General features: G+C 37.7%; 1 protein-coding gene across 1 annotated transcript in view; it reads right to left on the bottom strand.

Moving 5' to 3' along the window:
- Positions 1 to 1,497: 1,497 nt before the first annotated feature.
- Positions 1,498 to 24,015, bottom strand: part of SLC15A2 (solute carrier family 15 member 2) — a 32,606-nt gene continuing 10,088 nt past the window's right edge. Inside the window, exons 6-22 of the mRNA XM_032406656.1 lie at positions 22,795 to 22,885; positions 22,433 to 22,510; positions 17,335 to 17,417; positions 16,800 to 16,886; positions 16,538 to 16,627; positions 16,401 to 16,445; positions 15,225 to 15,257; positions 14,419 to 14,507; positions 13,108 to 13,189; positions 12,416 to 12,550; positions 11,099 to 11,263; positions 10,885 to 10,931; positions 9,236 to 9,346; positions 8,672 to 8,768; positions 3,680 to 3,826; positions 2,992 to 3,096; positions 1,498 to 2,649 (exon numbers count right to left, since the gene is read on the bottom strand). Of these exons, the coding sequence (XP_032262547.1) occupies positions 2,473 to 2,649; positions 2,992 to 3,096; positions 3,680 to 3,826; positions 8,672 to 8,768; positions 9,236 to 9,346; positions 10,885 to 10,931; positions 11,099 to 11,263; positions 12,416 to 12,550; positions 13,108 to 13,189; positions 14,419 to 14,507; positions 15,225 to 15,257; positions 16,401 to 16,445; positions 16,538 to 16,627; positions 16,800 to 16,886; positions 17,335 to 17,417; positions 22,433 to 22,510; positions 22,795 to 22,885 (1,662 nt within the window). The 3' untranslated portion in view covers positions 1,498 to 2,472. The remainder of the gene's footprint in view (positions 2,650 to 2,991; positions 3,097 to 3,679; positions 3,827 to 8,671; positions 8,769 to 9,235; positions 9,347 to 10,884; positions 10,932 to 11,098; positions 11,264 to 12,415; positions 12,551 to 13,107; positions 13,190 to 14,418; positions 14,508 to 15,224; positions 15,258 to 16,400; positions 16,446 to 16,537; positions 16,628 to 16,799; positions 16,887 to 17,334; positions 17,418 to 22,432; positions 22,511 to 22,794; positions 22,886 to 24,015) is intronic.

Raw genomic sequence — 24,015 nt, 5'->3', positions numbered from 1 at the left:
GGTTTCAGAGAGGAAGGTTTTAGTTCAGAATAGGGAAGAATTGCCTACCACAGTTTTTCCCAAACCAATGTTCTTCAGAATACTATACCATTTTAGGCTAAACAAAGTGTCTTGTGTCTTTACTGCAGGATTTCCCAGAATCTTTACTATGAAAGAGGATATAATATGCCTCATTCCCAAAATTTATTTGTGCATAGAAACTTTTATTCACAGAGCACTATTAACTTCTCTTGAAACAATACCTCATAGAACAGATTGAGTTAAGGCTGCTCAAAAATAAATAGAATATCTTCTGAAGAAGTAGGGTCAGGTTCACAGCACAATATCTGGGAAAACTGAATGGTGTTGCTGTCACTTTGTTATTTCTGAAACCATGGTCACTAAAACTAAAGTATGTAACACTTGGGAAACTGGAGCAACTTCTCTTATTTGTTACATTTACTATGTGAGACTCAACACAGTTCTAGATGAGATAATAGGGCAAAACCAATGGAAATGAGGCTCTATGGTATAGTGGTTTTGAATTTTTTTCCCTAGAAATACACAGTAGTGTAATGATATCTCCATGTCTGTCCACTGGTTCATTCACTGCATGCAAGGTAATGTTTTTTGCCTTTTTCATTAACACAGAAACAAAAACCCCTCATGTTCTACCACTCTTGTACTTCCCTACAGATTTTGATGGGATCTTTATATGGGATCAAGCCCCTCCAAAGAGCATCACCATTTTATAAGCTTAAACCTAGAATGTTATAACTTTTTTTAATAAACAGGGAATTCCCAGGCCTAAATGAAGAAACGGCATTTAAAAATTATGGGACTAATGAATGGATAGAGATATATATATATATAACATAGAGAGAGAATATTATTCAGCCGTAAAAAGAATGAAATCTTGCCATTTGCAACAGCGTGGATGGAACTAGGGTGTATTATGCTAAGCGAAATAAGTCAGTCAGAGAAAGACAAATACCATATGATTTCACTCATATGTGGAATTTAAGAAACAAAACAAATGAATATGGTGAGCAGGAAAGAGAGGCAATCCAAAAAACATACTCTTAACTATAAAGAACAAACTGATGGTTACCAGAGGGGAGGTGGGCAGGAGGATGGGTTAAAAAGGTGATGGGGGGGGCACCTGGGTGGCTCAGTCATTAAGTGTCTGCCTTTGGCTCAGGTCATGATCCAGGGTCCTGGGATCGAGCCCCACATCAGGCTCCCTGCTCGTCGGGAAGCCTGCTTCTCCTTCTCCCACTCCCCCTGCTTGTGTTCCCTCTCTTGCTGTGTCTCTCTCTGTCAAATAAATAAATAAAATCTTTAAAACAATAAAAATAAATAAAAAGGTTATAGGGATTAAGGAGTGCATTTGTGATGAGCACTGGGTGTTGTAGGTAAGTGATAAATAAATAAATTGTACACCTGAAACTAATATTACACTGTATGTTAACTAACTGGAAGTATAATAAAAACTTGGAAAAATAAATTAAAGTTATGGTAAAAATAAAATAGGAAAAACTTACCAAAACAGACCAACTACTTTGAGGCTGAATAGGGTAATAATAAAAAAAGGAAGTTGGATTTATAAAAATATTGTTGTTATTAAATATCTGTTACAATAAGCAAGAAATGATGTAATAATAATAAAAAGCTGTCCCAATAACATTGAAAATGCATGGTTGGAAAATTATAATTAGTATCCATAAAACTGTCCACAGGAAGGCATAATCCAGCTGAAACATTGTAGTCCCTAAGAAAAATGTGTACTAAAGAAGACTGAACAGGATTTCTACAATTTATACTTCAATTTGTTTCCCAAAGATCTATCAGTATGAAGAAAGGGATGTTTGGGTTAGTAGATAAAATACTTCTGTGTATTAATAAAATGTCATTTGTTTCCTACTACCTGGACTGAAAACTTTACTAAGGTCTTATCAAACCTGGATAGCTGACAGGCCAGACCCTGAACCAGATTGCACCATAAATACCAATTCTTGAGGTCCTAGTGAATAGTACAATTATGTTGCTTATGAAGAAACTTGAAATACCATTTCTGTAATTCTGCAATTTTACCCCTGAATCAATCCCTTAAAAAGTGGAGTCATCAGTTCTAAATGGCAAGTAAAGGGATTCCCACATAACTTTGCATAACCCCAGAGACTAATTTCAATTACACATTTGTGTTTTTAATGGCCATTTAGAAATGCTAGGCCTGCTTCAGGAATACTACACAATGTTTACAGAGTTTAGTAATTAATGGGAAGATATAGAGTCTCAGGGGACTTGCTCTTTAATGTATTGGAATATCCAGTCCTAGAACTGCCTCTATCATGAGAGAAAAGTGGAGGAGATCAGCTCAGATACAATGCTACTTCTCTTCCCTAACCAAATAGGAGAAAAAAGATGCCTTAGGATGGGTGATGACCAAGACCAAAGCCCAGAATTGGGGTCTGGGAAGAGTCCGGGGAGCCATTAGAGCTTTGTCTTCTTGGTCTCCAGGTTGATCATGTTCCCTTGGGTAGGGGGAATCTGCTTATCTGCTGGCTCCTGTAAATCCTCTGGCTTTATAGGAACATAATAGTAGCCCATGATGGAGAAGATCAGGCAGACCACCAGCAGGAGACAGGAAAACAAAATGAATTCAGCCCACTGCAGGAAGAAATAAATATAAGAGAAGAATATGAAGAAACTTTAAATGGATCTTCATAGGATGAGAACTAGGGAGCAGACTGACTCAGGGTCATCAATGTAGGCAGAAGTTTGGTAAAAGAAGAATGGCTTCACTGGCCTCTCCTCATATGGCCAATGGTGGCCATTACTGCCACTCTTATATGTCCATTTTCCTGGCAAAGTCTGTTTATATCTAACCCATCTTACACACAGCCCTGAGTGGGGAATGTGGGGGGCGAAGGGGTGGGGTAAGAGGAAGGAAAGGAACTTGGAAGGGAAATCTTGGGTAGACACAAACTCCGGCTTCCATCAGATCCATACCTGTACCAGGCCACTGAACTGAGCCACAACAAGCACGATGATATTCCCAACTGCGACTGTTAACAACCAGGCCGCCTGGAGTACAGATTTCATGCTAGCGGGAGCCTAAAGAGAACACAGGTTTGTGAGTAAACAAACTCCCTAACACCATCTATCCAGAAAACTTTTCCCACAAAAGTTTCCAAATCTGAACTCCTCCCCCCTCCGACTTCAGCTAACATGTTGATTCAAGGGGTGATAATAATGTTAACAGTAATAATAAGATGGACCTCTTAATTGAATATTTAATTCATGATATCATATAATCTTTATTATACCCTAAGAGATAAATTCTATCAGTATTCTTACTTTACACATAAAGAAAAATAGCATTAGAGAGATAATTAACTTGCTCAAGTTTACAGGATAAGTTGTACAATCAAAATTTGAACATGGGCAATTTGACTCCACCATCCTTATTCTTAAAGTACGCTTTCCTAGACCCCAAACAGCATCAGTTACTATGCTGCACTGCCATGATCCTGGGAGTCAAGATGACTCTGTTCAGGGTCATATATAAGAAATCTAAGACCAAAGAATATAGAGGTCTTGGCCAGGATCACATACCTATTTAAGGCAGTGCGAGGATTAAAATTCATTCTTCCCTGAGCAATATATCCACCTCCACTTTCCACTTGCAAAAACCTACCTGAGAATAAGAAAACTCAAGTCCTGTGACAGAGAACATGACCTCCCCAGCTGTAACCAGGGCATATTGTGGTAGCTGCCATGCAATGGACAGTCTGTTGGTGGGAATGTCTTCCATTTTCCAGGCCTGAGGATCATGGTTGGTGCTCTTAGTGAGGAAAAGGAGATGGGCTTATCAGCAGTCTCAAGTAAATATTCTGATCTACAGCATTCTGTGATATTATATCGATCCCCTCTTTGTATTTTCATCCTTCAAGAGATTGAGCAAATTCTATACAATTTCAGTTTTTTGAAATTCCTTTTGGTAACACTGCACTCACTTACCTGGCTTCAGTCACTCAGATACTATTATTGACTGAGTCCTTCAATGGCAGAATATTTTGATATTGTAGTTTGGATTTCCATTGTTTGACCTATAGGTATTTTGATCCTGGCCAACCTTTTAAATATAAAATGGCATCTGAATTATACAAACACAATGAATTTTCAGAAAGCACATTCTTGAGAAAAGTTTAATTCCTTGTCCAGTTTTCTATGTAAGTACAATTAAACTGTTTTTAACATTTTCCATTAAAATTTTTATTTTAATAAAATTACTTTTATCAAAATGAATTTTCTTGGTAAACCTTAAAGATTTTATTGATCAATTTTGAAAAATCTGTATCAAATGCTGCCTGCTATTTTAAATTCTATTTATTGGCCATCATTTTTGAAGTCAAATCTTACACATTTAAATTATGTCAAAAGGGCAATTTTTGGGGTGCCTGGGTGGCTCAGTCGACAAGCGTCTGCCTTCGGCTCAGGTCATGATCCCAGGATCCTGGGATTGAGCCCCGCATCAGGCTCCCTGCTCCGTGGGAAGCCTGCTTCTCCCTCTCCCACTCCCCCTGCTTGTGCTCCCTCTCTCGCTGTGTCTCTCTTTGTCAAATAAATAAATAAAATCTTAAAAAAAAAAAGAAAAAGAAAAAAAGGCAATTTTTCTGTAGAATTTTGGTCAAAAAGAACTTTTTCAGGGTCAATTTTTTTGTTGCCTATCTTACCATATATACATGATTAATCTTTATTTCTTTGTCTAGAAGTACTTTTACTATGCAGGTTTTTAGCTATGGTTGGTTTTATTTTATATAGGCTATATCTACTAATATTTGTTTTAATAGGATAAAAATTCTAAAATTATATGTATTTCTTGGAGTGAAACCATTATTAGGTAGTGGGTGTAATATTTAAAATATTATGTGATTAAAATGGCAGTTGAAATGTCAAGATCAAAAGGCTCTGGTATCCAAATGTCCTTGATTCTCTGAGTCAAAGGGCCATTGGGTTCAAAATAGGAAGGTACATTTTGCTTCAGTTGATATTGTGAACAATACATGGGCACATGTTTGCGTTTTCTTAGGCTAAGGGAAGACCATGACCTGAGCTTCTAAATCAAGGTCACATACTCAAATACCCACGGGCAGATAATTAAGAAAATAAAGGAGGCTGAATGGGAATGATGGGGGCTGTGGTAAAGTGGATAGCACAGGCCCCATCTAAAGTATAGAGCTACTACAGCACCAGCCAACTGACATGGTAATACCTGTTATTAAATCTTCTGATTTTGTTTTTAAGAAACGTTAAGAACCCAGCTTCTTAGGTGAAATCTCCTGAATTTTAATATTGTCAATTACTAATGATTATTATTACTTTTGTCAGTAGTGTGCAGGCCAAACAAAACAGGACTATGGAAAAAACTGGGCCCCCGGGCTCCAATTTATGATCTCTACTCTAAATGCTTATTAGATCCTGGCATTCAGAAACAATATATAGGACTTCTATCCTGAGTATCATACAAAAGACAGAACAAATGATAAGTGGAATAACAACAGGAATACAAGTGTAATGGGTTGAATTGTGTCCGCTTAAAACTCGTATGTTGAAGTCCTAACCTTAACTGAGTCCTAACTGAGAATATGAACTTATTTGGATACAGGGTTGTTGCAGATATAATTAGTCATGTTAAAATGGGGGCATTAGGGTGGGCCCTAATTCAATATAACTGGTATCTTGGTAAAAAAGAAGAAAATTGGACACACTCAAGCATACAAGAAGAAGTCCATATGAAGATGAAGGCAGAGATTTGGGTGATTCTTCTACACATCAAGGAATACCAAATGTTGCCAGAAAACCACTATAAGCATGGAAAAGATTCTTCTTCACAGCCCTCAGAAGGAACCAACCCTACCAACACCCTGGTCTTGGACTTCTTGCATTCATGACTGTAAAACAATAAACTTCTGTTTTTAAGCCACTCCACTTGTGGTACCTTGTTACAGCAGCCCTGGAAAACTACTACGAGGTTGTTTTATCATCTGAACATTAATTAAGGTAATATACCATATCAATAGCATAAAGGACAAAAACCACATAAGTATCTCAATAGACATAGAAAAAACATTTAACAAAATTCAACCCCCCTTCATGGTAAAAAACAAACAAAAACTTCAACAAACTAGGGATAGAAGGGAACTTAACCTACTAACTGACGTCTATGGGCATTAAGGAGGGCACGTGATGTAAAGAGCAGTGGTTGTTATATGCAGTTGATGAATAATTGAACTCTACATCTGAAACTAATGATACAATATGTTAATTAATTGAATTTAAATAAAATAAGAAAAAATAAATGACATATATGAAAAACCCACAGTTAACATACTTAATGATAAAAGACTAATTACTTCTTCCTCCCCCCCCCCCCCCCCCGCCAGGAGAATGTCTGCTCTCACTACTTCTATTCAACATTGTATTGGAGGTTCAAGTCCCGGCAAGTAGTCAAGAAAAAGAGATAAAATGCATCCATATTGAAAAGGAAGAAGTAAAGCTATCTCTATATAGATGACATGGTCTTGTATGTAGAAAGTCCTAAGGGATCCACTAAAAAAACTATTAGAACTAATAAATGAATTCAGTAAGATTACAGGATACAAGATCAACATACAAAATCAATTGGTTTTTCTACACACTTGCAATGAACAATCTGAAATTGAAATTAGAAAAATGATTCCATTAACAGCAGCATCATGGGACACCTGGGTGGCTCAGTTGGTTAAGTGTCCAACTCTCGATTTCGGCTCAGGTCATGATCTCAGGGTTGTAAGATCCAGCCCCATGTCCAGCTCTGCACTGGGCTGGGCATGGAGCCTGTTTAAGATTCTTTCTCTCTCTCTCTCTCCCCCCGCCCCCCTGCCCCTCCCCATGCTCTCTCTCTCTCCCTCTCTAAAACAAAAACAACCAAAAAACCCCAATAGTATCATAAAAAATAAAATGCTTACAAATTTAAACAAATTTAAATGTAAAACCTATACTCTAATAACTACATTGTTGAAAAAAATTTGATGTTAAAAAAACCTAAATAAATGGAAAGAGATCTCATGTTCATTGATCAGAAGACTTAATATTGTTAAGATAGCAATATTCCTCAAAATCACCTACAGATTAAATGCAATCCCTATCAAAACCCAGCTGGCTTCTGATTCTAAGCTGATCCAAAAATTTATATGGAAATCCCTGGGGCCCAGAGTAGCCAAACCAATCTTGAAAATGAAGAATAAAGTTGAAGGACCTATACTTCCTGATTTTGAAATTTTCTACAAAGTAACAACAATCAAGATAGTGTGGTACTGGCACAAGAACAGACATATAGATCAATGGAATAGAACTGAGAATCTAGAATTAAACCCTCACATGGTCAACGGATTTTTTACAAGAGTACCAAGGCCATTTAATGGGAGAAGAACAGTCTTTTCAACAAACTGTGCTGGGACAACTGAATATTCACATATAAAAGAATAAAGTTAACCCCCTAATTCACATCATATGCAAAAATTAACTCAAAATGGATTAAAGACCTAAATATAAGAGCTAAAACTATAAAGCTCTTAGAAGAAAACATAGGCACAAATCCTCATCACTTTGGATTAGGCAATGGTTTCTTAGATATGACATCAAAAGCACAACCAACCAAAGAAAAATAGATAAATTGAACATCATAAAAATTAAAAACGTTAGTGCTTCAATGGACAACATCAAGAAAGTTAAAAAAATAACCTATTGAACAGGGAAATATTTTTAAATCATATATTTGATAACAGACATATCTAAAATAAATAAAGAATGCTTACAACTCAATAATAAAGAACCCAATTAGAAATTTAGCAAAGGATCTGAATAGACATTTGTCCAAAGCAGGTATGCAAACGGCCAATAAGCACACGAAAAGATGCTCAACATCAGTAGCCATTATGAAAATACATATCAAAACTACAATGAACTACAATTTCACACCTACTAGGATAGCTATAAAAAAACAAAAACAAAACAGAAAAACAAGTATTGGTGAAGATGTGAAAAAATTGCAACCCTCATACACTATTGGTGGGAATGTAAGATGGAATTCTCCTAGTGGTTCCTCAAACGTTTAAACATAGAACTACCATGTGACCCAGCAATTCCACTCCTAGATATATACCCAAGAGAGGTGAAAATATATGGCCACACAAAAAGTTGTACATGATGTTCATAACAACATTATTTATAATAGTGAAAAGGTAAAAACAACCCAAATGTCCATTAATTGATGAATTGACAAATAAAATGTGTTACATCTATACAATAGAATATTATTTGGTAGTAACAAGAAATGAAGCACTGATACATGCCTCAACATGAATGAACCTTGAAAAATATGCCAAATGAAAGAATCCAGACATAAAGGGCCACATATTATATCATTCTATATTTCTATTATATGCCTGCTGCCAATGTTATCTCTTTTAACATACCTTCTAGAGACCTTAGTAGGCTTTCTAAAGTCATGATAGAACCTATCACTTTACACTAGAAATAAGTATGTGATCGCAGGATAAATTCAGATCCAGATATAGATATACAGATATAAATATAGATACAGTTATATGGAAGGAGAGAGTAGGGGTGGCCATGAGCTACTTACATTAATAATAACAAACAGATAAGCTGTACGAGGGTCTAGCAGACCTATATTCAGTGAAAAGTCCTTATCTTCTGTTCTACAATGTACCGCAGGGTATCTGGAACAGGACAATTTTGGTTAGAATAAACACCACAGCCTAGAAAAGCACTCCCATCTCCAGGGGAAAGACTGATCTCATCTCTCTACTCAGGGTGAGTCAAGCAGAAAAGCCACCATTTCTCTTTGAAGAGAAGTCTCTAGGAGTGAATTATTTTTATGCCAGGTTTTTCTGTCACTGATCTGAGCTCTTCATTGTCTATCAGGTATTTTTTTAAATCTTACACCAAAATATAGAAGGCACAAACCATCTTCTTTTGTGGATCTCGGGCCCTAAGTCTTTTCATTTAATTCTTATGAATTTTTCTCCTCCAGGTCTTCTGAATTAGTGGAACAGTGTAAAAGAGTGAACCTGAGTATACTCAAAATTAGCTGAGATATACCTGATCCCCTCACCTATATGCAAAGAAAACATTTAAAAAGCAGTTGTTGATAAGAGTAAAGTGTCCACAAGGGTAATGCTCTTACTCTCCACTATGTACAGTTGTGTAAGCAGACACACCGTAGTCTTCACCAACACTGAGGGAGATATCTGTACCCAGGGAGACGTTGACTTCTTTATGTAAAGTATTAACAAACCTAAGGGTAGAGACATTGTTACACATCAGACAAACCTTCACAAACAGGGACACCTGTTTACCACTACATCCCCAGTGCCTAGAACAGTTTTTGGCACACAAAAGGTCCATGTTATATATTGTTAAGTGGATGAATAAATTAACTCACATGTAAGAAACAATCAGTAGTCCTAGTTATCCTTAACTTTATCTTTCCTGAGGTTTTAGTTTTCCATCTGCCACACCCTCATGTCATCTCTAGCCCGGATGGACACTATCATGATCACCCATGGCAGTCTGAGTCTCCTCACTAATCCAGCTTAGGTGCATCCAATTTCTTTCCCTTTTATAATGGTGGGATTCATCAGTTGAGACTTCACTAAGAAAAATAATTATGTATATGTATAAATATATATACTAGAATTTATATAAACTGATACTGTATCCTTTTATAAAAAGTCTGATTTGACTTATACAAAACTCAGACTCCCAGCCCATAGTAGGTTGAGTTATAATTTTGGAATCTGCAGACAATCCTGGACACTTCCAGAATGATCTTTTAAAGTGTCCTGAACCTGGATTCCTAAACTGTTTCCTCAGTATGGGTTTTGGTATTTTGATAGCTTTTGTACTAATCTCTGGCCCACAAGATAAGAAGGGCAGTTTCCTCTAGAACGCCTAATGTTGATTCCTGCACTTTAGATAATCCTGCACTGATCCAGAGATTTCCTTTTACCCCTTCTGGGAGCTCCTGTGGTTCTTCTGGCTCTCTCCCCCAGGGAAGTCCTATCCTCACTATTGTCTTACTTATTTTGAACTGTTTACTTTTTCTAAAGCATATTCAAAAGCAAATTATTATGACTGTTCCACCCTTCAGCAAAGTTCAGACATTTCATTAGAAGTTCTCCTCTAAAGTGCTGGTCTCAACAGCAACCACCTAATCTTGATGGCCATAGGCACGAGCACCTCTCTATTTCATGCCTGATTTTCTGCTACAGAGAGCAGGTGACCTCTTGGGGGCTCCATCTCTGTAACTTTCTTTAGCCGTCTGACATGACTTTCAGCCTTATCTGGATTCAAAACCAAGTTTTTGACTCCAAAGGTGTTACCTTTACTACACCATGGTGTCTCTACAGGTTTATCATAAAACTATACTTTAAAAACACAGTAACAATAAGAGATATTCAACTACCAACCATGAAGGGAGGATTATCTGCTCACTTCTAAATTTTTCTCTAGTGGTCACAGAGATGGAAGTACTCAATTATTCTCCTGAGAGCAAAATAAGTGGATAAAATTCAACAGAAAGGGATGTGTGCATCAGAGCACAGGGAGCGTATACACATACAGGGGCATCTTTTTAATACACGTGGGAAAACAAGCCTATATGCCCTTAATTTTTCTGGAAAATGCCTCTGACACCAATGCCCTTGATATTATAGAAGAGAGAATCCATGTATAAGACAAGTAGAATGTGAGGCTGCTTTATCTGAAGTGTCACAGATCAGAAGAGACCAAGATTCAAAACAGAATGGCCTTGGGTCTCCTTGACAACCAAACCTTACGGCTGTCATCCCATTGGTTGTTTTGTTTTCTTCATCCTTCACCTACAATGGAGGAAAGTAAAAATCAGTAACAGCTGACAAGAAGGAACTGATAATCAGAAAATCTGATAATCAGAAAATCTGATCATCAGGCATATCTTCGGTAAGGTATTGATGAGCTGGTCAAACTCAGATAACAATTTGGACCCTAAGGCTACTCCTCAACTTACCATCATGCTGGAAATGTTTTTTCCATCTTCTAGAATGATCAGACTGTACCAGTTCTTCTCCTCCATAGAATGCTTAGTATAGACAGACAGATTGTGATATTTTAGGTAGAAGTGGAAATCCTGGCTTTTTGTCTTTAGGTGGAGCTGGGCATAGCGTGGCATCTTCTGTAGAATGAAGAAACTGTCACATCACATTCTACCCTATCATAGGCATCACTGTCTCATAGAATCCCAGGGTGGGTGAGCTCATCAGATACTTTCGACTTTGCCCTTTAACCTAGCAATTCTGTTTTTAGGAATACACCATACAAGAGTAATTAGAGGCATGCATAAGGATTTACGAGTAAGGATGTTCTTTATAGCATTATGTATATTAATAATAAAAACTTAAATACCTATAAGGAAATGCTTCAATAAACTATGATATATCCATAAAATGGAATATCATATGTCCATTAAAATCATGTTCTCAAATTATCTAAGGACACAGAAGGATGCTTAATGACATGATTGATGTTAAGAAAAAAAAGTTCAATACCGCATATAGAGTTTGACTACTTTTTAGAAATTAGTTTATTTGTGTATATCAATATGCTGACTGATCATCTCTGGGTGATGGAATTATAGGTGGTTTTTATGTCTTTCCATACACTCTCCAATTTTCAACAATAGATGTACATTACTTTTATTGTTAAAAATAATATTTTAAAATAAATATTTCAGGGGCACCGGGTGGTGCAATTGGTTAAGCATCTGACTCTTGGTTTCAGCTCAGGTTGTGATCTCAGAGTTGTGAGATCGAGCCCCGCATCAGGGTCTGCACTCGGCATGGAGTCTGCTTGAGATTCTCTCTCCCTCTCCCTCTGCCCCTCCCGCTCATGCTCTCTCTCTCTCAAATAAATAAATAAATCTTTAAAAAATACAAATATTTCAGAATATGTAAATAATAGTAGTGAAAATATGCAAGCCAAATCCTTCCAGAGGATGTGATATTAGGGGGCAGTTTGAAATAACAATACAAATTACAACCTACTGAGACCTTACAATGTCCCTGACACTATGCTAAGTGCTTTACATATAATACTTATCCTTACAACAGCTCATGGCATAAAAATTATTGCCATTTTACAGTTGCTGAAACTGAGGTTGAGAGATAAAATAACTTGTTCAGGGTCTTATAGCTAGGGAATGGCAGAACCAGGAATTGGACTGGGGACACTTTGACTCTACAAGTGCGTGCTTCTAACCACTATATTATGCTGTCACCTTGTCGCATAATCTGAATGTGTTTCTAAATTATTCAAGTCCATATCTCACCTGAAAGGATCTGATAGACTCTTCCAACAGAGTATTGTTTTCATCTCCCAGTACTGTCACCTTCACCTCATCATCTGCCAGATTCAAGGCTTTCAGGAAAATCTCTTGGGGACCGGGCTGCAGTGAGGTCATTCTCTTAGGACAGAGAACACATGTCAGAATTACCAACAAACCTTCCGATACAGTGAGAACACATATCTCAGTCCTACCTCTGACATCCTAGTCCATCTAGTCAGGAGGACACAGTTTTCTCCCTCTCAAGGGCATTTGGCTTAGAAAACTCTGAAGGCAGTTTGCAGAGGGAAACACCAGCTCAGTGCAGCAAGCACTGATGCTACATGACAAAACTCCATGCTTTTTGACTCAGTTGTGATCTCATACGTCATTCCCCAATGGCTATTTGATCTGCCAAATATTCAAAAGCCTGTCCTCCCAAAGAGACGACGAGATAGCTTAGATATTAGTGTTTGGGAATTCCTTGACAATACACTCTGAATCACTTAGGTGGGAGGTGGGCCTCATTTTGCATTGCTGTTCTACCCCGTATCTACTCATTTACCACAGATAGTTATGATGCATCTTCCTCAAAACAGGTTCTGTGCTAGATCCCAGGCAATCAGGATTGAACAAGGCAGAAGAGTGAACAAAGATATGGTCTTGCCCTCATGGATCTTAAGATTTATTGAACTCACATTAATTTTTATCTCTACAGCTGCAGCAACTGCAAATGCCAGGCTTGCTAGGATCATACCAACAGCCATTTTCCTAAGCGATCTGCAGAGGAAAGGGAGAGACAATTATATGGAAACTTTAGACTGTAAAGGCTAAAATTGAAACCCTCTAAGCCTACCATTAAAGACCTTTCCTGATTTGATCCCAGCTACTTCTCCCCTTCACACAGCTTTCTTCCTCTACTCATCACACTGAACAGTTCTCTGTTAATTCACCACATTTTCCCACCTCAACTTCTGTTTTTGATGGTCTTTCTATCCATTACATCATCATACCAAAAAATAATAGTAATGCAGCCAGATTTATTGGACATTTACCATATGCCATGCACTATACATTATTATCCCATTTTCTTCTCCTCCATAAGTCTTTCTTGACTCTGGCAGCAAGGACTCTCTTCTTTCTCTATAATTCCCTGGCACTTTGCTTCCCTTCTTGCTGCACTTAACATATTTCACGGTGGGTAATAATTATCCTTGCATGTGTTCTACCTCCCTTACTAAACAGTGAACTCTTTCAGCACTCATTTGTGCTGTTATATTTGCATGGCATTGCTGCTGAACTCAGTAATATCTGCTCAGCTAATGAGTAAATGACAAAAGGCCATTTGAATATCGTAATGTGGCCATCAAAAAGAAATTGCTATTAAATCAGGAATAGAGGAGACTTGAAACCCTCCTCTGTCAAATTTACAAAGAATAACGCTTCTTTTTCTTTAAGTTTTTATTTATATTCCAGTTAATTAACATAGTGTAATATTAGTTTCAGGTGTACAATATAGTGAGTCAACAGTTCCATACAACACCTGGTGCTTCTATTTAGAATGGGAGAAAAACAGTAATTAGGGACAACCTATTTCTGCTCTTACCAGGTCCCCACTTTGTTGCATATGGACAATAAAAGATTTAAAGGGATTAACTGTCATCATAGGATTTAGACTTTGAAGAGGCAACATTCAGGAACAAAGCAACAAGTTGACTTAGGAGCCTATTCTCACATACTTTTGACTTTCCGTGAAACTTAGATCTACCCCTTCAACATCACACAGTTAAGTCTGCAGGAACGGCTTGGACTCTCTATAATGAGAATTAGTTAGATCTAATTCCCATCCTCCAGTACCAATAGGCATTTAGTTTTTCTTGGATACACAGAAGCAGAAAAATGATGCGCCAAAACAAATAATACAAAGTAGAAAGTGCTGACATTGAATCTTTATCAAGCTGAGCAAAAATTAAGTCAGTCTGAGCAACAAAGGCATAGTGAGCACTTACGAGAAGTTAATTCCACATTTGGAAACCAGACGATAAATGACAAGATCAAACAATGGGATGAAGATAAGAACCAGAAGGGGATTTAGTACCTGTAATACCATGGTAAAAAGGATTAGTTACAAAGTGTTCTTCTATCTTTAGTGTAAGCATGTGCTCTCATTTGCTTGTGTGCACTCTAACAGTCAAACATACTTTCATCATACTAAGTACAGAATGATTCCACATCTCTCAGTCCCTTACACCCAGGACTCTAATTTCCCCTGCATAGCACCTCAGCTTCTAAATATCCTACAGAATCAGTTTCATTCTGAACCCATTTTTCTGTCAATCAGTTAGGAGTTCTTCCCCCTCATTTTCACTTATCTTCTCCTGTTCCACAGCCAAAGGGAAAATGTCATGCAGAAAAGGAGAGAAGGAAGAATTGGGGATTAAACAAGGGTTAAAAAAAGAACTGGGAGTCACCAATAAACTGAGATTCTGACTTCGTTACTCACACAACAAAGCCTTACACTTTCTTGGACAATATTTCCAAGATACTACCTTAACATGGAAAAAAAATCCAATGCTTATACTTTTCCTGTGAGCTCAAAATTCACCCTCCTTGGAGTTGGGCAGGAGCTGCTTATTTAAAAGTGGGTGTGAAAGAGAAGTGTCGGGCTCAAGGAGAATATTTTCATCCCTATCTTTAACCCTCCTCAGCATACAAGGAAACAAATGTCCAATTATGGTTGGTAATCCTAATATTTCAGATAGAAGTATAGATGAGGAAAGCCATAAATCCCCATGAGTATAGAGAAATCTCCTACCTGCATCTGGTCGGGCTGAAGCACAAAAAAACCCTGAAACATTATAACAAATTACATTTATACAGTGGCTAAAGACAAGCTTAGATCAAAAATACTGCTAATTTCCGTGATGAGTGTGGAGCCTGCTTGAGATTCTCTCTCTCCTTCTCCCTCTGCCCCTCCCCACCGCTTGTGCTCTCTCTCTTTAAAAAAAAAAAAAAAAAATTGCTAATTAGCAGGTGAGACACAAAAGATAAAATCCACAAGGTCTTTGGTTCAGGGCCACATTGTGCTTTTAAGGGTATTTGGGGAAACAGACTGGGAATGGCTTCAGGCTATGTTTGCTGAAGGCAGGTAGGCCTAAGGGAGAATATTTTTTTTCTTGCAAGAGAATAGGGTCAGTGTGTTTTTGTTAATTTCAGTCACTGCAGTTGTAGGTGGTAATGTGTAACACAAGACATCATGGTTAGGGTGAAGACTTCCACTAACACATAGTGTTTCCAGAGTTGTTCTCCCCAGAGGGTCAACAAGAGAACAACCATAGTAAATCCTGGGCAATAAGAGAAAGGGGAAAAGTAAACTTATATTTGACAGCCTCCAAATGGGCTGGTTAATGAAATCCTGGCATCATTCCACCCTGCCTTCTTCACCACTGAGATAGTAGAAAAACAATACAATAATCTAAGTAGAACAATTGAGAGCAGAGATGAAACTTTGCGTTTGCCAAAGAATGGAGATTAGAAAAACAGAAAATAATGTTTGCAACTTTCCCGTTCCTTATCCATGCACAAAATATTGCACTTCGAGGTCCTCCACATTCTCCCTGCCTGGAGACGGAGCTACATGTGTAGTAGTAGCAGCAGTCCATCCTGAGCCCTGTACCCCAGAAAGGCTGAGGGGAGCAAACAATCTCTATCCCACGTCTGGATCACTTCATTTACTATCTTCTCAATACTTCCCTGTACACACTGAAACCTTTCCATCCTGATATTTCTGATTTCTAAAGATAAGATTCTGTTTTTTATTTCTAGAGTAGCTTTTTAAAATTTTGCCTACTCAGTACCTTCATGTTAAAGACACCTCTCTTCTGATCTTAAGTCAGTTTTCAGGCAAAAAACACAAATCGTTTTTCCTTTAAAAAGGAAATTTATTTATTATGAATAAAAGAATAGATTTCTCTGGAAAATCTTTTCTCACCAAATTCCCATTCATCCTGGTGGCTTGCAAAGTCCATCGTGAGCCCTAGGGCAGACAGACGCGATTATGAGAAATCTCTTTCCTGTGAGAGGAAAGGGGTTGGAAGAAGGGGTAGCCTTCAAAAGAACTGTTCTTACCTGCTGATCCAAAAGAGCCCAGAACATGGGCAATGGGATATAAAGGAATAGTACCCTGGTCAGTGCCTTCACATCCATAATGAGCTGCTTCTGCAAGAAAGGGGAAGAAGGAACAGGCTGAATTGCTTAAACTTGGTTTTCTTGCTTAGAGCAGAAATGTGCCAGAACAGTAAGAGAAGAGTCAAATGCAGCAAGAGGGAATCAGTTTGGACTTAGGAAAATTTCCATGGAGGTGTAAGATATTTCTGCAGTTCCAACTTACAGGGTATTTCTCAGCTGCCCAATCCAGCCAGTGTTGTCGCTTTGGAATGTCCCCAGAGCGGTTGTTGAAACGGTTGGAAATAGCAAACTAGGGCAGAGCATAGATACCAGAGGAGAGACAAAAAGAAACCATTCTAATTCATTATCCCTTCCCTCAGACACACATACTTTGACTTACTCCAACCCTTTGATTTCATCAGACATTGAATTTCAGAATATTTCAGATATAATTTTATCTATCCCTACATCCTGTTGGCAACATATATAACATATACACATTTCAGAAGATTTCTGCCAATTTAAAAAAATGGTTACATTATTATTATTATTATTATTATTATTATTATTATTATTATTTTACTTAATGGTTGAGTAGAGGCACAGAGGAAGATGGATTAATCTCAGTTTGCCAAAAGGTACAGAGGTAGAACAGCGGTCATTGGAAAAAATGAATACCCATGTTTGAAGGCCTTTAAGCTCAGCATAGCATCTCTTTCCCATTGATTGAAAAAGGCAGGTAAATAATTCAGACTTACCCAGATACATTTGGCAACTTGAGTCACTATGTTTCCTTCAGGAGGTGGTTTTCTGTATATTTTGCTTCCCATTGCAAACACAACTGCAGGTGATACAAAAACAAGGTTCTTAGCTTCTCCTTTAGCACATTCAGTATGTCAGTGCTAAGGACAGGCTGCTGAAGTGTAGGAGTGACTGGCAAATCTTTTAAAGGGAGGAGACTGATTTAAGCTTCCTGACTTTTGGAATTATACAAATTATGGGAGCCAAGAGAAGAATAAAATGGTCAGTTGTTAGGGAAGTAATCCGTTGAGACTTTCCTCTATCACAGAAATGGAACTCTCTTCTTTCCCCACGTTTACATTTGATATTTTACCAACTTTTCATTGAGACTTTCTTCAATGTAGTTCCCATCTGCCTTTCTTTTGCTTTACTATTACTATAATTCGTGTTTAGGACCTCATGACCTCTGCCCTGGATTATTAAAATGTCTAGCAACTAGTTTCTCAATCCCTGTTATCTTCCTTCTCTTATCCGATGCCAAATTAAAACCTTCCTTCCAGGACCTACCTAAAAAGCCCAAACTCCTGGCATGAAAGGCCTTCCCAAATTCATATTATCCTGATGATTATTATTATCATTAACCATCTTTGAAGGTTTATTATTATATGTAAAGTGTTAAGCATTTTATATACATTAACTGATTTCACCTGAAAAAATATGTACTACTCTCTGCATTTTATTGAGGACATTGAAGATAAAAGAAATTAAGCAATTTGTGCAGATTACACAGCTAAAAAATGCCAGAAATTGCATTTTTGACCTGAGGTCTGTCTGACTCAAAAATCTATGCTCTTAACCACCATAAAGCATCTCATTCACTCATTCTTGCATTAAACACTGTGCTAAACACTACCAGGACTAATGATAAAAAAGATGTGGCCCTGTGGAGCTCACCTCAATCTACTGCTTCCCACTTTATGTTTCATTATTTTCCATTAGGTATTCTACATTCTAACCACTATTCATCATTCCTACAAAAAATTCTATTCTGTACCATTATTGTACTTGAGTTCATTCTCTTTTCCTTACCTCATATTCTTTAACCACATCTCCACAGCTAATTATAAGTGAATTTTATTTTCTAATTTTTCTATTTTCCAAATTACCAGCATTAGATGATATTATTTTTAGAATTTTCTGAAATTGATTGAATTGAAATTCAATTCTGAATTGAAATTATGAAATAATAAATATTATTGTTTTTAAGTTTATTAACTAAAATCAGCAGGAAGACTATCTTGGTACAATCCCGGATGTACTTCCCTCCTTAATGGATTTCCCAACTCCAGCAAGCTGTCCCTCTAGTAGGTCTTCTACCAAAGATGTCTTTGTCAGTGACCAGTAGGACTTTTCAGTACCTTTACACACCAGAATGCCTGAATCTCCTTACTTTTCCTTACCTTAACTTTCTAAATTCTCTAGTCCTCTCATATTCACTTTACCGCTATTTCTTTATTCATCCTCTCAGTTTCTCCAAAGCTTCTCCAAATAGCACCCTTTACCTACCACAGCCTTCTTATTGTTGACAGAAAAAAATAGTTAAGAGAAAGGGTGCTAATCCTGGGAGACAAGTGGGCAGATAAAAAGGTATCTAGACAAGAGGAAGATTTTGGAGGGGAAATAGATTGCTCCTGAAATTAAGAATGATCTGGAAATCTCAATAGTGGAGGGGACAGTGGAAGTGATAAAAGGAAGGCCAGGTGATAAACTGGATAAGATCACACTTAAATGTCAAAGGCCACTTAACTAAAGAAGAGGAGTGGGAACCTTAAGTTTCCCCACTAGTTCTTCCTTGCTGTAGAGGATATTGCCCCCTACTTCACAAAGAAAACAGAAGCCCTCGAGTGGAAATTGTCTCAACTTCCTGCCACCAAATCTATTAACTCCTGTATCCACACCTATCCTCTTCTCCCTCCAGTTAGTTGAAGGTAATGTTCCTCCTCTGTACAAAGGTAATTCTGCCATGTGCATTTTCATACTGATTATACTGTCTTTTTCTTGCACCATCAACCTCTTTCTCTACTGGAGTCTTCCTAATAATATTCAAGCATGCCTACCATCCTCTCTTGACTCCATGTCACATTCAGCTATACACATCATTTTCCCTTTCTTACCTCTTATTCACTTTCTACTCTATTCTAATCAGTCTTGAATCTTCACCAATCTACCATAACTGACATTCACCACATCAGTGACTTTCTTGTTGCTCTATTCAATGGACATTTTTCTCCCTGATTTCACTTTCCTACTCAGTAACATTTGTTACTCTGAACAATTCCCTTAGAACTCCTACCAATTTGGCCATTCCTTCTTAGTCTCATTTGTGGGCTTCTCCTCTTCGCCTATCTTTTCTTTTTAGTAGGCTCCATGTCCAGCGTGGAACCCAACATGGGGCTTGAACTTACGACCCTGAGATCAAAACCTGAGCTAAGATCAAGAGTCGGATGCTTAACTGACTGAGCCACCCAGGTCCGCCCCTCTTTACCTATCTTTTTAACGCTGGTATTCCTCAGGGTTCTATTCTAGCCCTCTTTTTACTTTACTCTTAATTATCTCTTAGTTATTTCATCTATTTTCATGGCTTAATTGCTATCCATACACTAATAGCTCCAGATCTTTATCTACAGCCCAAACATTTCTTCTGAGCTCGAAACCTGTATTTCCAGATAAATGTTCGATAACTCCAATTAGATGTTTCAAGGACGTCTAATATGTAACATGTCCCAAACTAAATTCATTAGGATGATGATCCCACTATCTACCTAGTTGCTCAAGTCAGAACCCTACATTCAATGTTGACTTATTTTCTCCATCACTTCACATATCCAATCACATATCAAGTTTTGTCAATTCTACCAGGGCTGAGACTAGTCTGAGCTGAGTGAGGCACTCACCCTGAGCACAAAAATTTTAAAGAATGCCAAAAATTCAGTAATCAAGATAAATAATATCCTTGCCTCACCCTTAATCCATTCTTTCTCTACGTTACAGTCAGAGACACCAATGAAAAATAAAAATCTAACAATCACTCCTATTCAGAATCCTTTTGTAGCTCCCTACTCCAGATAAAGTTCTAATTCCTTAATGACTTAAAAGGTCCTTCATTACGTGATTTCTGTCAGTTTCTCCTCTTTATCTTTCTCCTTTATACCTGGGGCAATCTGAATTCCCTTAAGGCCTTCAGATATGTCACTATTATGTCTCACTTTCTTGTCTTACAGGTATCCTGTCTTCTTAGATTAATTGCTGCTAATCCTTTAGGTCTCACCTTAGATACCACTTCTTTAGGCAAACCTTTTCTGATCTTCGTGTTTTAGTCAGACATCCCCTCTGTGTGCTCCCATAGCTTTCTCTGTACTTCCCCAGTTGTGACACTGATCATACTATATTACAAATTCTTTTTTACTGTGTCTGTAGCCTTTTTCCTGCTGGACTATGTAAGTTTTTGAAAGCATAAACTCTGTGGCTCTCTAATTCACCAGTGTGACCCCAATAGCTAGCATAGGATTTGACACATGAAAGTTCATTAAATAAATGTGTGTTGAATCAATGAATGAAAAAATATAGATGAAATTAAATTAAATTATTGTGAAAGGCCAGAGAATTGTTATTTATTGGTATACAGAAAACCGAAGCTGCTGACTAATAATGGCAGCTAACACTTATTTAACATTTCATAGTTTATAAAACATTTCACTTATAGCACCTCTTTTGATCTTCATAATTGCTACAATATGTTAATATTATTGTGCCATGATCCAGAGGAGACACGGCACTAATAAGTAGAAAACCAGGACAATATTTGGGAAAATGTTTGGCTTCAATGGAAGAAGGAAGCAGGGAATGTATTATCACAGCTTTCCTGGAATAACACATAAACTAACTTGGAATTGGAATTAGAATCTGACCGTTACTATTAACCGCCTCCTGATAGAAAATAATCAGGACTGGACTTTGAGTCTCTGGGCTCTTTCTTCCTCTACTGAGCTCTTTATGTGTTTGGACTGGATATCTTCCAGGGGGGGTGCAACCCAAAGGTTCAGAGTGAGAACAGGTTTCCAGGTCAATGATTAGGAACAATCACGTCCAAGTTTCCCCTTAGACTGTGTAAACTAAACAACGCACACACCCTCTTTCCTCTTCCTTTACTGCGTTGTCAGTGGTAAACAGAATGCACTTGATCTAAGCTACATTGGTTTCCACCTGCTTATCCAACTCCCCTTATTCTCTTTGATTAAGAGAAAACTCCTTGGGAGCACTGAAGAGCAGGGCAGAAACAGCTAAACCTAGAAGCTACTTTAAAAGAATTAAGGGACACCTGGGTGGCTTAGTCAGTTAAGTGTCTGCCTTTGGCTTGGGTCATGATCCTAGGGTCCTGGGATAGAGTCCTGCATCAGGCTCCTTGCTCAGCAGGGAGCCTGCTTCTCCCTCTGCCTGCTGCTCTCCCTGCTTGTGCTCTTTCTCTCTCTCTCTCTGACAGATAAATAAATTTTTAAAAATCTTTAAAAAAAAGAATTAAAAATGTTTTCCAATTACCAGATAAATAACTCTCAGATGAAATAAGCTAGTTTGAGAGAAAGGATTAATTATCTTCCTTGCTTCCTTACATATTTTAGTGTAGAGCAGTGGATCTCAGCCTTGACTACACATTAGAATCACCTAAGTATTTAAAAAATTATAGATACCTAGGCCCCATCCTGCAGAGATACTGACTTAATTGCTCCCATATGGGGCAGAGGGATCAGTCTTTTTAAAAGCTCTCTAGGAAAGTTCTTAGTTGTGTAACCTTGGGTATGTTTTCTTTTCTCTTTTTTTTCTTTTCGCTTTTCTTTTCTCTTCTTTTCCTTCCCTTTCCTTCCTTCCTTCCTTTTTTCCTTCCTTCCTTCCTTTGGTTTCTGACTTCATTCAGTTAATTTATCTCCACTGTCTAGAGAAAATTCCTACAATAACACTTACCTAATTGGGTTAGTGTGAGGATTGAATTAAATGGCTTAGATGATGTTTCTCATCAGCAGGCATCAATGGTTATTAATTTCCCCTGTCCAGTGCACTCACCAAGAGCTATCACCATAAGTAATCCTGGAACTCCAAAAGCCAATGCATAGCAGTCTTCCCCAAAACACTGCACATCTCCTAAAAAAAAAAAAAAAAAAAAAAAGTAACCCTGAATCTTGAGTCTTTGATGTTTGAGGCTCTATTCTGCAAGCTCAGGTTTATAAGGTCATAGACAGCCATCCTCTTTCCTCCCATCACCTAATTCATAATCCTTCTTTAGGGTCAGACAAATCAAGATTTTAAAAAATTATCTGATTTTTAAACCCTTGTAAAAAGAGAGGATGGACATCAGGAAGCCTTGAAAAGATTTTTGACTGGCCAGAGGAAAACCTTATACAAGTCCCCTCAGAAAAGATCCTAACCTCTCAGCATGGGTGTGATAAATGTAGAAATCAGGCTCCCTGCATTGATGGAGAGGTAGAAGACAGAGAAGTATCTAGTCCGTTCTTCTGCCTGAAAAAAAACAAAACAAAACAAAAAACCAAACCAGGACAAATCATCAGTGCAATGGGCCTCCCAGCTCCAAATCCACCCTATGTTCAGACTAAGCTGGAGGTACATACACAGAAACAGATTCAGATATTGCCGCCATGCTATCTGAAAATCAGGTTAGATATTTTAACACATAACCCAAACATTTACCCATCTTTCAAATCCCAGTACCAGCATCTTTAACACTCTTATACCCCTCCTAGGCAAAAATGATCATCCTATACACTATGCCACTTGTGCCCTATACATGTCTATTCTAATATTAATTTCTTTGCATTAAATGTCTCTTTCAGGAGGCTGAGAGTTCCTTTAGAGCAGAAATCATATCTTACTCATTTCTGTAATCCCTACTACCTAGCATAGCACCTGACATATATTAAAGACTCAATACATGTTTATTGACTGAATTAATTAAGTGAATGATTGAGTTAAATAATAGATATTGTGGAATGTGTGCTAGGAATAGCACTAGAACACAGGACAGTGGATTAAACTGTTGATTAAGCAAGGTAGTTCACCTAATGCTTACAGGAAGTCTACCAAAGAGTATAAAATGAAATCCGTGAGCTTAGAAGTTGTTGGTGGAAACTTGGAGGTGGGTTTGTCTTATTACTGAAATGTCTTTGTGGAGCAGTTACCAAATGAAGCAACTTTAAGATAAAGTGGCTGATGTTTTATTCATTATGTCTCATTCCTGCACCACAGGTCTTTTCCTGACACAATAGAATAATCTGTCCTTCCTTATTTACTATTCACAGTGTGTTTGCTTCCTCCTCTGGTCCCCTTTTCAACCTATTCCACTCACCTATTTGTACAGTTCATTGTGCATAGAATCCCAAAGGCTGCCAAAGGTCGGTATTTCTCCAAAGTCAGCAAGCAATTATGATCTATGGTACCCCAGACAGATAAAGAATATAAAATAATAATTCAGATGGTCTGAAGGGTAGGAGAAACACAAGAAGCAGGACACAGAGAAAGAACAGAGAGAGAAAAACCAGAAACATGAGAAATAGCTACAGATTAGGGAATAATACATGAAGACAGGCAAAAAAGAAAACTGAGAGCAAAAGAGAGGAAACCAGAAATGTTGC

The sequence above is a fragment of the Phoca vitulina genome, unplaced genomic scaffold (assembly GCF_004348235.1).
Source record: "Phoca vitulina isolate PV1807 unplaced genomic scaffold, GSC_HSeal_1.0 scaffold8, whole genome shotgun sequence".
Classification (NCBI taxonomy): domain Eukaryota; kingdom Metazoa; phylum Chordata; class Mammalia; order Carnivora; family Phocidae; genus Phoca; species Phoca vitulina.
This window is presented reverse-complemented; position numbering and strand designations above follow the sequence as displayed.